Source organism: Cyclopterus lumpus, chromosome 5 (genome assembly GCF_009769545.1).
Source record: "Cyclopterus lumpus isolate fCycLum1 chromosome 5, fCycLum1.pri, whole genome shotgun sequence".
NCBI classification, from domain to species: domain Eukaryota; kingdom Metazoa; phylum Chordata; class Actinopteri; order Perciformes; family Cyclopteridae; genus Cyclopterus; species Cyclopterus lumpus.
The window spans coordinates 16,630,265-16,646,359 of NC_046970.1; the positions used below are offsets into that span (position 1 = coordinate 16,630,265).

The following is a 16,095-nucleotide window of genomic DNA, read 5'->3' on the forward strand; positions in this document are numbered from 1 at the left end:
TTGTCAACAACTAATGTAAAGCACATTTTTAGAAGAAAAATTAAATAAAAAATATATATCTTTAAATCAGGTACAAATGACAAAATTAAAATGTTTGGCAACACTGTCTGTTTTGGAGAAACTTTAGTTTTTAAACCAGCTGACAATACATGTGCACAGTGTGCTGGTGGTGTAGTAATTATTTATTAATTGGCGTTAACTTAAAGACCTCAATAAGACTAAACCGAGGTGTGTATTGACGCGTGCTACACAATGAGGGATACTTAAGACGAGGAGAGAAAACCAGAGCCAGAGTGTAAACTATCTATCCTGCAGAAGTAGCCTGTGATGTTTCACACAGCCAGATAACAAGCTGCTGTTGTGTAAGGTCCAGGCCAGAAGATGGAGGGGAGCTGAGAGGGGAGCTCTCTCTCTCTCCTTTAAAGGGAACTTCTCAGGGTGGGAGGAGGGACCTTCAACTCTCCCTGTAAACTATCTACAGGCAAAAGGAGCTATTAAATCGAGAAACAAATGGCACTGATCAGCCCCCCAATCCTCGTCCACTGATAGAGCAGCGCACTAGGGGGGGTAAAGTGTGTACGTGTGTGTTTGTGCGTGCGTGCATGTGTGTGTGTGTGTGTGTTGGGGGGGCATATGGGGTGATGTCTAGTAGCACTGGGCATTTGAGACAGATTATTGGAAAAATGTTGTAGTCAGCGATAGTGAGTAAATCCACCAGTGCACTTTAGAGAGATATCTGTTTGTTGGAGCTGACTGTCTTCTTTTTCTAGAAAGCAGGAGGGATGTTTGTAGTAGACATTTGGAAATGTGTTCAGCCTGCATGCAACATCTCCCTCAAGTCATAAAAACATACCTGTGCAGATCAATTTGAACGAAAGGTTTCATTTATATTGACGTAAAAAAAAAAAGAAAAGAAAGAAAAAAGGACTTCCCGAGCGCGCAGAAACACACACACACACACACACACACACACACACACACACACACACACACACAAACATACACAAAGCCATGAGCATGCACACGCACGCACACACTGGAAGGACTAGAGGCAAGAAAGTCTGTGTTGAACAGAGATAAACCTGCAGCCAGCATGAGGTCAGCGGGCCGACGGATGTAGTGTTGACCAAGTGAAAAGAGACACACAGAGTGAAGGGAAAAAGATGCAGGCAAAAAAACATATTTGCTCCAGTAAAAGATTCAAACTCATGTGAAAACTGGATGAATACCACATTCATTAATTGGCATTCTGTCTCTCCACCCTGCTTCTACATGTGGGTCTATTGATCGGGATGTGGGTTGTCTCAGGTTTCCAGTAATCAAGATCAGCAAACGGCGGAGAAGAGGGCGGCGTGGAGGTGTGGCAGACAGTCAGACAGAGTGCAGAGTTGTAACGTGTCAGGCGGAACCGAGGGGTTCAGGAGCAGTCATGTGCACCGTGCTAAATTATTAATGCCGATTAGACTCTTCTTATTGAAATGAATTTGAGAGTTCAACACATGTCGCATGGCATCGCCATTTAAGATGCTTGCTTAATTGAAGCTGTGACATTTGGAAGCAGAAAGTAACTAAGTACATTTACTCAAGTACTGTACTAGAGTTCATTGAATATTTTCTGATACTTAATAATAATACTGCTCCACTACGCTTTGGAGGAAAATATTTTACTCACAAATACAATACATGCAATACTTTTGGGCTGATTGTTAAAAAAGCAGCATCTAATTGGGGGCTCCTTGTCATGTTTCAGATGCTTTTATTTAAATAACTCTTCATGGCCCAAAGAGGTCAACTTATCCAATGTCTTACAAAAGAGCAAAGAGTAGAGTCCAAAAACTGAATACACAAGTAGTGCAGAACATCTTTCTTGCCACACTAATCATCACTCAACCCTTTAGATTCATCTGGTGGGGGCCTGAGCCCGAGGTAGGGAACCACTGGACTAACTACCCATCGGTATAAAGGTGAGTAGTTAAAACTAGCTCCACCTTCACCAGCTACAAAGGAAAATGATACTTATGTAGTATTCTAATTATGTAATTACAATTATGTATCATACAAAGGGGCCATTCTGCTCCAGAATGATTTGTTTTATTTATGATGTTCATTAAGCTGATAATACTTCTGTACATGAGCAAGACATCAAAGATCTTACAGATATTACAGCTACAGTTAGCACAGTGAACATGTGTCCACAGGTGTCTAAATATAAACCCAATCATATTATCTCTGATAAACCATCAAATTGTTGTAATGACAGCATGTGGGTGTAGGCGCTCACGCTCATGTGTGCCTATTTAAACTGTTCTGAAAAAGCCAGAGGATAGGGAAACAATGCCAGTGTCCATCACAACATACTGTATGTAACACATCAAACACAGCAGCACACAGGATAATGAGGAGGATAAGGACTATAAACAGCATTTGTCTGCTCACATTAAAATGTACCAATCCCCATCCCTCTGCTCTATCATTTCATCCATCTTAAGTAGTTTGACTCTAAATATACACACAAAACCGCCTGAACATCCATCTCAATTGTCAAGCCATTCTTCATCCTTTCTCTCTCAAGAAAACCCTCCTCCGCTCTAAAAGCCGCCCACTCTCCTTGTCTATCTTCACTCCACACTCTCCCACTCCAAACTTCCAACTCCTCCGATACATCACTCACTCTCTATCTTCCCTTCACTCCCCCGGAGAGGAGTACCATCTTGACCAAACCTGGGCAGATGTATGAATTGGATTTTAAACATTTAAATAACTTCAGTTTTATGTATTTTTGGAAATACTTGAAACTCGCAGGATGCAAAAACTAAAAAACACGTCAAAACATTGTACATTTCGGCGTTTCATCTCAAGTGGAACAATTCTAAAAGATATGCAGCTATTTTTGTGCTGCCATGTCTCGGACTTTCTGTCTCTTTCACCCGCTACCTTGCTTGTCGAAAAAAATAACATCTCAACCGAGAGGAACTGAACAGACCACATTATATTCAACGTACTTCCTTGTCTCTTTCCATGTAAGACAAACTCGAAAATAATTTGCACACACTTTACATTTTTTTTTGTCTGTGAGAATAAACTACGCATGAAGAGGAAGGGGGCGCAGAGGGAGGCAATCTTGTTACCAGCCGGCATAGCCCTGGGAAGATTTCTATCAGACACACGTATAGAGAGAGGCATCCATTTAGAAAATGGCTTTTCTAGGCATGCTGGGCCATTTAGCACACCCTGTGACGACTCCTGTTTGGGGCCATGATAAATGTTCTTTCACACCCGCTCTGTGCACAGTCAGACCAGCGCGCACATGCACACACAGCCATATGGGCGTCCTACACAAGACATAACTGGAATGGACTACATATTTTTAGAGGGACTGGCTTCACTAGGTTCGGCCCACAGAGGAAACTTCAGGAACATGTACTGAACTCAATTAGCTTGAGTCCACAGAACAGAAAGCACTTAACGTCATGTCAACATCACATCTCAACACTGGGCCTCCTTACGTTCAGGAGTATTCAGCCATGTCCACGTTTCCCAACAAGCAGTCAAGAGACACAATAACACATTGAACCAAACATACAATATATCTCTCTAAATGCCATAGTGCTGAAACAATTACTCAACTAATCGATTAGGTGACTGACAGGAATAATCAGCAACTCTTTTTTTACAGCAAAAACACCAAACATTCCCCGGTTCCTGCTCTTCTGAGAGGATTTGCTACTTTTCTTTGTCTTACTGGATTGGAAGTCGATATCTTTTGGTTTTGGACTGTCAAAACAAGCAATCTGATGGCAGCTCCTTGTATAGACTAAATGATAAATCAGCTAATCAGAAAAAGAAACAGCAGGAGAAAGAAAATGGGAACAAAAATTATATAATCATGAATTGCTTGAATATGACAATTATCACCACAAAAGTCTGCATGTTCAATAAGATTCATCATATATAATATATTTGAAAAAGTAGAGGGAAGGAGAAATGTTGTGACTTTCTGGAAAGAAAAATGTATCTCCAATTTTCAGGTAAGTTCTTTATAAGTTGAGAAAATTCTCCTTCCTTAAATTAAATCCTTAGATGTTAAATCACAAATCGACTGTCGCACCGCGGTGTTGTTGGGTTTGTTTTATTTTGTTGGGTCTTCTTGTCTTGTCATTTCCTGTTTTATTTTGAAATAGTAACTCTCCTCTCGTTTTAGGTCACTTACCTTTCCTCATGTGTCACCAGTCTGATTGTCTTCCCTGATTCCTGATTGTGTCCACCTGTGTCTCCACTTCCCTCATGTGTACATATAGTCGGCGTCTCCCCTTGTCCTGTGCCAGTGTGTTCGTTTCTGTCCTTGTGTCTGTGCGTTTCCTCTAGCCTTGCCATAGTAACAAAGCTGTTGAATACCAAGTCATCGCTTTCTGTTTCTTTTGTTTCCTCCGTAAGGAGTGATTTTGTTTTCCTCCAAGAGTGGAGTGATTTTTGTTTTTTGATAATCTTTCGTAGTGCCTCCGGTTTTTAAGGAGTGTTTTTGTTTTCCTCCAAGAGTTGTTTGGATAATCTTTTATAGCCATGTTTTCCCTTTTTTATTTATTGGAGAGTAAGTCTTACTAATAAAGACAACTATACCTGGAAAACCCTGCATCTGTGTCCTGTGTTCTGCCTGGGCGTGACATCGACAATATATGCCTTCACCTTGAAACCATGTGTCAATAGTTTAGAAGTTCACATCGGTTAGTAGGAATACTGTAAACATATATGCACAAACTGGGAAATGCAAATATTTTGATGGGTACACATTCTCTGCTGTGTGTGGTTTAAATTGGATGAGTGCTAAAAGTCAACCTCTCTCTATCATGTCGTCTGAGTGTCTGATATCCACTACTGGTCACTAGCCTTTACAGCAGCACCATCAGTCAACTCACTTTCTCCTTTCTGGGATCCATCAACGTCGCCACCACACCAACAGCCTACCCACTAACCACTGTTACTTCTAGCATTAAAGCTGCCACAGGCATGGTACCGGCTGGATGAATCACACTCACCCATACAGCAATAATGAAGCATTTATCTCAGGATGCATTACAGACCCTGGAAGCATGGCGAACATGCACACATGGCATAAATATGATGAAACAGTGTCAATCACACTCTGTTCAACCATCTGCTCTACAACGAGACAGACACGTGTTACACACTGCCTCATATAAGGACGCAGATGCAAACAACCAACACCTTATCCTGCTAAATATGTTGTTTAGTGCGAGAACTTTAAAGGTGTATGCTTCTTAAAAATAGTTGAAACGATTTGTTAAGTTATTAAAAGCATTGTCCTCGTTTTCCAGCATATCTTTCCTGTAAAATGTAGATGAAGAAGTATCAGGAGTGATATCCGACTCACAAAAAATAATTTTCCAAAAGATAATTCCAGTGGCAAAAAAAGTACAATCTTAGTCAAACTCAAATAGAGTTAATACTGAACTCAAATGTCTTTAAAAGATGCAATGTGCTCATACAAACATTGCCACAAAGACACACACGCACAAAAGAAGAAGTTTATGTTGTACAACCTCGCCCAGTGAAATCTTTCCGATTATCAATGCACAAAATAAAGTGCCCCGTCACATGCAAGTATGACGTCAACTTACCGATCTCATCTGCTGAGTTCCGGTGACGTGCTGCAGAACCTTTTCCAGCTCCTTCTCGATGCGTCCTGCCCAGTGAATCATTCTGTTGGGGGGGGGCAGGGGGAGAATTAGACATATTTTCAATCTGCATCACTCGACATTATCACCTGAGCATGTCATCATCATTCATTTCTCTTGTCATTGGAGGAGAGTGAGTGCGTTAGTAAGACTGTGTCAGAAAGAGTCCCTCCCAGTCTTTATGTATCTCTCTTTCTGTTGTCAAACTGCCAGATCCTCCCCCCTTTCCAGATCCATATATGTACCTCTCCTAATGTCTGGGTTAATCATCAGCAGCTTCCATCTTGCATATATCTGGTCGGCCCTGGCAGGACTGGTAGCGAACGTGCCTGTCTTGGCTCGGCTGGAATCAGTGGCTCTGTAATAAAACTGCTCAGGTCTGACAGAAATGCACCCTAAGCAGGAGCTGATCTCTGTTACACGGAGCCAAGTTTGGAATTAAGAGATCAAACAGCTCGAGCTCATCACTGTATATCTCTCAGCAAGCAACAAATGACTTAATGGATCAAGATTTTCACTAGATTATTTTAAAGGAGCAGCAGGGGCTAACCTGCCAACCTGGATTCAAGCTGAACAATCCACAAGTATGGCCAACAAGAAATTCTCACTCCAAAAAAAAATCATTATGGAAGCTCATCTTTCAGAAGTCAGATGAATACATTCTGTTATGTGTTTGCGAGCCAACCACTGACTTTATGCCAACCTTCCCCTTCCAGAAGTCTGCAGATAGCTAATCAAAAGCATCAACAACACAACAGAGTCGTTTGTCTTTTAATATGATGACTGAAACAAATGTCATTTTTAAATGTCAGATTTGCTCAGAAGACAAGAGGGAAGACAGATTTATTTAATTGCACAAATCTGCCAAGTATTGACAGCGCTCGGCATAATCACAAAGCCGGAGCGGGCCTCATCTAGAGGCAGAGCAAACACGGCCGGCGCACTGGCTGTGTTTACCGGGGACAAGATGACGAGCAAGCAAGAGGGCCTCCGAAAGGACGGTGCAGAGCGGGACCGCTGGGAAGAGGCCGCTGACTATGAAAAGGTCACCTCGATATGAAATGAAAACAAGCTTACAGTGAGAGCAGAGCCGAGGAGGACGCAGTGATACTAACAGTGAGGGACAATACTTCTGCCCCAAGCCACGCAGACTTCTTACACAACTTCATTAGGCGACACACACACACACACACACACGTCATCTGTAAATATATTTGTTTATATATATACACAGAATGACATGCAGTCAGAGGGTCTTATTTCTTATATTTTAAATAAATGTATACCGTAGAGCTGGACAAGTTTGGTAAAGCGGCACAATATTTTAGATTTGATTGTACTAAATTGGGTATTACTGTTTTAAACTAATGAATGATACTGTGTAGAATGTGGACTAGATGCCTAAGCAGGTGAAAGGTAAACCCTGTTCAGTTCCCTCAGCTAGAACTAAGGCTGAGCAATGATTCAATTAAATAATAGTGATACAATTCTCATATAAAAAGATATTTGACACAGATGCGTAAATTAAACATGACAAGATGACGTTTATTTTCAATTGAAGTTATGACGAGGAACTTCCGTTCTGTGTTGATGTTGATGGGCAGAGGCGCTAGGTAGTGTTTCACCAGATTCCTTTTAGAAAACCTCTCATTTTACTGCAGCAGGGTCTGACAGTCTGCTCCTATCAGTTTGGGTTCTCCCATGCATTCCTTCCCTCCAGCGGGCCAAGCAATACGGCCTGGGCATCCAGCAGCGAAGGGAACAGGGGGAGCAGCGAGGGGAATCCGGCCTCACTGCTGCTGCTTGGACCCACAGAAGTGGAGAGCTCTGCTCCTGGCGGCAGCGTCTCCTCCTCGAGCCAAGAGCAGAGCTCTCCACTTCTGTGGGTCCAAGCAGCAGCAGTGAGGCCGGATCCAGGTCTGTCTGGAGACCACTTGGGGGTCCCAGCTAAAGGGGTTTCTGATGAACCCGCATGATTTCTCCTGATTTCGCTGGAATCTGACCCGGTGGCACCAATAACAAGCATTAAGAATAACTATATAGAAATAGCTAATCTTCTCGCTGATGGTCCTGTTTACTTATAGGTTGTTTAGAGGCATCGGTATTATATTGAGACTGTTTCGTAATCAGTTCAAAGTTCCTCGTAGTAAATGTAACAAAACAGATCATAATGGGTTGAAAATTAGTTAATAATTTCACCAACACTTGAGTACATAATATCAAAAATAAATGCCGTTAAAGATAATAAGAAGTGATAGTGACTGCAACATAGATGTTGCCCATGTTGCCAACCTGAGTCAAAGACAATCAAGGAAATTGAAAGTGTGTCAGCCACACATTAGCCTTGTCACTCCTGCTTCCTGGTGCTTTCATTTTTTTTTAAAAATCTATTTCATTACGTTGAATACATCAAGTCTAATCAAAAACTCACTTATATATGCAGACTGAGAGGAATGATATAAGTGACACGCAGCTATGGCAACAATGGAGCCTGAACACAACTGACCTGCATTAAGCAAGATCACATACATTTGTTATTCAAAGGCACTTTTGTAAAATGCTGTATGATAACTTGATAATTAAGTTTCATTCTAAATTAAAAGAGAAAATTATATCACAGTCCCAAATGTGCAGAACCCTCAATTCAGTAACAACTAGAGATATAAGGAGATGCTTGTTTGGTAAATTATATGCACTATTGAGGCTTAATCTTCAATGAATGCTTGGAGACGCTCTGTGTTGAGAAAGCTGAGATTTCTCTTAAAAAACAGAGACGTTTTTTATGACATGAAAGCAGACTGATGCTATCTGGCTCTTTGGAGTCTGATGTAGTATAACATCTTTGCTATTAGGTGCCTGTGTTTTTACTATTTTCTGTGTATTATGATTTATGTTAGTAACGAAACATTATGGGAAAATGTGGTGAAATGAGTTTGGATGTACTGCGTGTCAGCCACACACCGTCACCGTTCTGCTGCAATGGATCTTGGTCATTCCAAGTGCAACGTAGGAATATTTTTCAGGGCAAAAGATGGACTATTTTCACATGTGTGGAAATAACTAGGTTTGGAAGAGTTTCATATAGACTCAGCTAAGCAATGATATTTTACAGTCCTGAAGAAGATTGTACATTTAGATTATAGTTCTCAAAACAGGTTTCCTCCACATAATAGAGAAATGCAGAAATAATTTCCCCCATGAAAACACTTTCTAACTCAATACACACACGCACACACACATACACACACATTCACACATACACAATACTAATATCATAACACTGCAAGAAATTAGGCAATGCGTTTAGATGGCAATATGTAATGTAAAAATGAACATTATTTTATTCTGCCCTTTTTTATGGACACATGTCCTAAGCTATAGACCTCAAACACATGCTTGCTCCAACTGGTGTGTGTGTGCGTGTGTGTGTGTGTGTGTGTGTGTGTGTGTGTGTCAGGCCTAAACACGCTCCGCGTACTAGATAACTGGCAACTAGCACATCGACGCTGGTGACTTAATACTAGTTTTTAAAATCCAAGTGATGTTTGAAAATAATACAGGGTGCATATATTATCAGACATATACTATTTATCTTAACGTGATTCATATTGCTTTATTACAATGGGGACTGTATTCTAGAATAGGTCCAACAAATAATCAATGTACTTCGAAAAAACACAAGCTGTATATTTGCAGGAAAAAGTAGAGGAGATATTGCTATAAGATTATAAACAATGCATTTTATAAATTAACTACAGGAATCCATGTGAATGTGTTCACCGAACCATCAACATCACTTTTCTTTATGCTGCTCAAGTGATTGAATCAATGATGCAGCTAATTGTTCTTAAATGTCAATCAACAATAGGCTAATATAAGATTAGTGATTTTCCTTTGAAAGTCACCTTGGCCATCAGGAATAACAAAGAGATCCCCCAGTGGATGAATCAGGGAGGAATCAGTTAGATTCTCAATTTCTGTGAACCTGACTGATCCTCGCGAGGCTACATCATGCTCTCATCAGATCAGCACGTCATCGGGTAAAGACTTGAGTGGACAACTTTTGCACTGGCTTCAGTGGGTTTAATACTGGACCACAACATCTGAAAATGCAATATCAAACGAAGCTACATTCACTTTGAAAAGAAAAAAAAGGCTAAATATTGTTTGAATAGTTCGACAACGCAAAGCTGGTAAACTGAAGCGTTACATGCGTTTTGTTTCAGTCTGCCTCCGTGTGTCACTCAAGGTGAAATTATTACAGTGGTCGCATTCTGGAAGAAATTGCACTTTAAATACAAATCTAATCGCGGAACAGTTTCCCAACAGGTTGTAGCCTGCAGTCCAACAATAGTTCACACAGCTTGCTGTGACTGCATGCGGTCACCTGGATAAAGCGACACTGTAATACTGGCCTCAAGTGCATCTCAATTTCAAATATTATTATTTCTACAAGAAAAACGTTTGGTTTCTAAACGCAGAACAAATTACGCTACATTGGATCAGAGTCTTTGCAAGTAGTTTGGGAGTTGTGGGAGACACGAGCGGAGGTGCAGGTACTTCTGCTGAAGGTTTAAAGACCTGGTGCTCCTGCGGCATTAACTAATTGGTTTTGTCTCTATACTATAAAAACACGAGTGTATCCTGCTGTGGGACCGAGAGGATTATTGGTGCACGTGCATCCAGTGGAAGACTTTTATGACTAGCCTCGTTGTAGCTCAGCCTATCCAATCCATCATGCGTAAATTGGATATTCTCCCCCATGCAGCGACGGCAAAACAACACATCGACTATTATTACCAGTTTATTTTGATCCCCGTGGATGTTCTAATACATTCTGGCTCGCGTGGCTTATTCGCCAGGGACACCTGTGCACGCTCCCCGTAGCCTGTTTCCGTGTTGAAATTGAATAAGGCTTACGATATTAAATGCCGCTGCCCACGAACGACAACACGGGCTCCGTGAGAGCGAAATTCATAACGCGGCATCAGAGTAGGTAACTGCGTCTTCTGTGTTTCCACATCAGGGACGGCGGCTCCAAGGTACACGGCGCTTGCATGTGCAGGCTCGGCGGGGGCCACCTGTCCTAGTTCCGCGCTCCGCACCCAGGTTTGCCCCCCCCCCCCAAACGGTGCAGGGTACTTACGTGTAGTGCTGGGGGAAGAGGTGGGTCCCGTCCGTCGGCGTGGAGACGCATATGATAAGTACAGTTTGGATGGAGAAGAGGCAGAAAATACCGTACGATGGCGCGCAGATCGCCATTTTCCATTAAATATTGAAGAAACTGGGATAAATAAGAGAAGGACCGGAAGGACAGTCTCTCGCAGCTGAGCTAAGAATAACCGGGCTCCAGAGAAAGTGTGTGGAGGGAGCTGATGGTTGGCGGACGCTTCTGCACACTTCGGCCGGCAGTGAAATCTCAATCAGAGACGCACAGAGGATTGGCAGCTGAAGACACGGGAGATCAGGATCAGGGAGATGCTCTGCCGCTGCTGCTGATGTGCCCGCCTGCCTGTTTGCGCACTCGCTGTCCTCCCTCCCTCTCCGCCGCCGCACATTTGCTCCTTTTCTCTCCCACTCTCTCCAATGTAACAGCCATACAGAGTAAAGCTCGCCACCACAGGAATACAATGTTCCAATTCCGGTTTTCATAATAATAATAATACAAGTAGCGTATTTAGGGGGATATGTAAGATGTACGTGAAAAGAGAGTGGAAATGTGAATATGTTACCGTTCTATTCTCAATAAAAGAGCCTTCATGAGAGCACAGTTGACATGGAAATAGTCTTTACAGATTATTAGTGCACTTGTTTTTCGAATATGTAATACCGGGGCGACTCGGAAAAGGACTGCCGTTGTAAAGTAGGCACATTTCGGCCCACACATTTGGCATAACATCCATCAAGGACATATTTTTTTTCTTGACGTTTATTTTGAAGGTCCAACCACTTGACTTCCTTTATTTAAACAGCTAATCTGTGGCACTTGACTCAGTTGACACAAGCGGTCGTTCCTCTGTTCAAACATGCTATTCCTGTAGGACAGACGCGTCAGGCCGGCTCCTCTTCCTCCTCATGCCCACTCTCTGTGCACATGTGTCCTCCTCAAACTTGGAATTATGAGCCAGAATCAAGCCTTTATTTTGATAATTAGGGGGATAACTCTAGAGGGGCGGGTTGTAGTAACTGGAGTGTATCCAGCAATCACCTTGGGGCTCCTCTCAAACTACAGTTGTTAGTGCAGGTAGTCCAGGGTATGAACATTTAAATGAATGCAAGGAGAATGAATAACCTCCTTCTGGAAACATCTTGATATTGTATATGCCCTCACCAGCTATTTAGACGAGGAGGCTTAAAGTGTTTGAAATATAACGTTACAGGAGGGCAGGGTATGTCTCATTGCTTCTTGTAACTGGGGGCCTCTGAATATAATCATAATTATAAGGCATATTTTAGTGGAGCAAGTTTTCCTTTGGACACAAGTCAGATTCTGTTCATTTTAACGGCAAACAAGGAGGAGAGATGCAGTGAAACCTCAGAGTAAATCTAATTCAGCATGAAGTTACCCTCCGGAGAAGTGAGTATCTCCTTCTATCAGCCGTGTGTGTGTTTGTGGCTCTAGCACATGTGCGTGGCATTGTGCTTGTGTGCGTGTGTGTGTGTGTGTGTGTGTGTGTGTGTGTGTGTGTGTGTGTTTGTGCACCTGTACCTGTCTTATTACCTTTCCCTGCACTGCTGTTTGTTCTATGATCTTTGTATTCCAACTGGAGGGCATGAAGGGATGGCACATTTGCTCCTAAACAAAACACATTTTCAAGTTCATCCATGCGTTAGAGACCTCACAATAAAGATATTAAGCTTTTTACGTCATGTGTTCCAGGTGTATTTCTGTCCCCACAGTCCTTAGCACAGAATAAGGGGTGATGGTGCTCAATGTTTTTCTTCTAATTTTTTTCCTCCAGTTGTCTCCCAGGGCAAAGCCCTGCTTCCCTCCAGGGCGTTGCCCTCCTTGGGGAGACTTACATCTCTCAGATAATTTGCTGGACACAAGTAGAGACGGCCCTGTGGCAGTGTTGTCCTTGGCTAGTCAGTCAGTAGGGGACACGCAGGTGCTGTGCGAAGAAAGCCACACAACAGTCGGCAGGGTTGCTGCACAGCATTTCTGTCTCCTCGCTGACAGGGAAGCAGGGCTGTTTCAGTAGAAAGGACACACTGCGGGGCACAGGCCTCAGCAGGAGAGCAAAAACCCACCTGATGGTGGGGATGAAAAACCACAGCAACGATCTCCTGCTTATGTATCTAGATGTCATGGATCTTTCAGTGAGAACAAATAGCTAGGCTTGTTCCTCAGGAGGTGAAAAATAAATCTGCTTTTATTTCCCAGAGCTACAAGAGTTTGCGACTCCCTCTCATCCAGCCCTCCAAACAAATCTGTGGCACAGAGCCAGGAAACAGTGGTGTTTTGATTTATTATTATTCCCTCTGCAGAAAAAAATAACCTTAATCGATGGCTACTCTGACACAATAATGTACAGTACCATACTTCCCATCATGACATTAATGATAACAACAAACAGATACTGGTAGAGTGACGAAGCATTGCTGACTCACACTCAACATTTCTGCTGACTCACAGCAAACCCTTGTTTTCTCCTTCCATTCAAACATACATTAGGCAAACTGATCTCAATTTACCTGGCTCATGGGCCCTGGGGAAAGGAAAATAAATACAAATTAACTTTTGAGTTAATGCACAAATATGTAGTTGTCTCTAACAGCAAGAGCAGAGGGGGGGGTTGATCTAGGCACTCAAAACATCAGGGGGTAGAGATGTTTCTCTGAAATAACATGCCTCTGGCTGTTCTGCAATTGCCGAGACCAAGAGATGATCGGCAACCAATTTAAGCAATAATTTCTGCTATACTGTATGGCCTTGTCACACTCGACTTCCTCACACGAATACCTTAAATGCAAATTCAATCTCATCTGCCTGAATGTGTGTTGTGATGGTTGTGGGCAGAAGAGTGGCAGATAAAAGAGTTGATTGCCACCCTGGGGCCTTGGATCTTATTGAACATGCTGCGATGTTCATAGAGAATCCACTCATTATTAGAGCTGATGGATAAGGCCAGGGAAGGGATCCGCTCAGTGAAAACACACAGATCAATGACCTCAAGCTCTGCTCATCCTCCAAATGGCGAGAAAGGCAGACAAGAGGTGGTTCTCAGCTGCTCAGGGTCTCACTCATTGGCCGTGCAGTTTCTCCTGAAGAGATTGACCTGCCACTCTGTTATTGATCGAGGGAGTTGAGAGGAAGGAGACAGGCCTCGCCGTTCTGTGTCAGACTTTCTGGGGACTGCTCCCCCAGACCGAGGTCAAGTGAGTTGGAGTAAAATTAATCACTCCTTGTTTCCCCTGTCTCCAGGCCTCGAGGAAGTCACTAGTAAACACACACACACACACACTGGCTTCTTATCTTCCTTTTCCTCTACCTTATCCATCTTTCTCTCCCTCTCTAACCTCCTCTTGTGTCTCTTTCTGTGGCCTGTATGCTGATGTTTTGCTGCGCTGGACAGAAAAGTGAGGCTTCACACTCTGTAAAACCCAGTCTAGTCAGCATGCTGAATGCTAAGATTTTATATTTCTGATTAGAGAAGGACCACGCACATTCACCGGAAATGATAGAGCCAGCTGCCCTTGAGAGAGAGAGTCCAGACGCTCTCAGCAATCTTCAATGATCCCCTCAAGTGCTCTCTGTAAAAACAGTTGCATGATATACTTTCACTCATTTACTACGCACTTTCTTTGAGGGCATTTTTTCTTTTGAGAAGAGTCGGCGTGCTCCTGTCCTCTATAGGGATATATTGAAGAGATCGGCAGAGTGATTCCAGCAATGAAGGTTATCTTCCCTCTGTGTCCTTTTTAGCTTACTCTCTGCTCACCTCACAGCTTATCATATGTTTAGTTTCATCCACTCACCAGAACAGAACGATCCAATCTGAATAACACACAGACCTCCAAGTTTACATAAATATTTGTATATCATCCCTCATTATTTGCTTTATCAACATTACCAACATGACCTCAACGCTTTGCTAATATCAACATAAAAATATTTGATTCAGACCACAGTGCTCTGCATACCTCCTTTACTGTAAAATACAAACATACCCAGTGATGTCGGGCCGCAAGGCACTCTGGGACTTTCATGCTCAAATGTCAGAGCGTTTCATCCTGATTGATGATGACTCACTCCCCTCGCTCTTAGTCTGCATGAAAGAACAGCACCAATTAATGACCAAACCTCCTCATGTGGTCAACCGTAAGAAAACCACTATCTTAAATGTAAAATGTTACAGCACTGCGCAAAAACAGTGCTATTCTGATAACATTTCTGATATTTATAATGGAATATATACATTTACGGCTAAATGTTATCACCCCCTCCATCCTACCCATATAGTAAAGTGGCTGCATGTGGAAACAGAGCAAGACTCAGCACTCATTGACATGCTCTACTAGAGGCCTAATAGCCCCTGGGTAATGGCCTCTTTGGTCTTCAGGAAATCCTCCCTCATGCATACATCAAAGCTGGGATTGAGAAGGATAGAGAGTGGGAAATAGAGGGGAGGAAAGACACATCAGTGCCACACAGGGTGAGGAGAGAGGAGGTGAAGTTAACACACTAAAGTAAGCTCTCTTACAAGTTCATTTTTGGCAAGGTCAATTCAACATGGTTTAGATTTAAGGTTTGCATCAGCATGGTACACCAATGATATCACTCTTCAACTGGCTGAATGTGTCTATGCCTGGTCAGATTTGTTGTTGTGTTGACTTATTATTTGGTCAGATATTTAGTGAAATAGATCAAAGAAATGTCCAAAAATCTGTACATTTATTTAATAGTATTCTTTACCCTGAATTATCAGAGCTAAAAGGATGTCAATTAACTGATTTGTCTACATGAAATGTATGTAAATTTATGTTAAATGTGTCAAGCTAAATTGAAAAACATATTTTGCTTCCAGATTCTGAAATGTGAAGGTGTTATTTTATTTCTTTCATAGCAGATTTAATATCCTTGTTTTGGACTGTTGGCCACACAAAACTGTGTTCAGGATCTGAGAAACCGTAATGGACATTACACTATTCTGACATCCTATTGAAACAATAGTCATTAGTTTCAGTCTTTTTTAAGATATAATGACATCTTCATCCTCAACCCACGCCTCTATTTCTCTGTCGACCTTTTTCTTCCACTCTGTGTTCATCTCTCTTCTTCTGTCTGTCTCTTTTTTCTTTCTCATTGCTGACACACAGCATCCGAGACTTGTCAACCAGCTGCTATAACAGGAAACCTGTTCCATCACCCCACAACACCCCCCGCCTCTTTACACTGTCC

At 42.3% G+C, this 16,095-nt stretch overlaps 1 protein-coding gene across 1 annotated transcript in view; it reads right to left on the reverse strand.

The window, feature by feature from the left end:
* The window catches only part of cacna2d2a (calcium channel, voltage-dependent, alpha 2/delta subunit 2a), a 133,584-nt gene extending 122,629 nt beyond the window's left edge, over nt 1-10,955 (reverse strand). The window contains exons 1-2 of the mRNA XM_034532777.1: nt 10,840-10,955; nt 5,637-5,718 (exon numbers count right to left, since the gene is read on the reverse strand). Coding sequence (XP_034388668.1) covers nt 5,637-5,718; nt 10,840-10,955 — 198 coding nt within the window. The remainder of the gene's footprint in view (nt 1-5,636; nt 5,719-10,839) is intronic.
* Between the last annotated feature and the right edge of the window lie 5,140 nt (nt 10,956-16,095).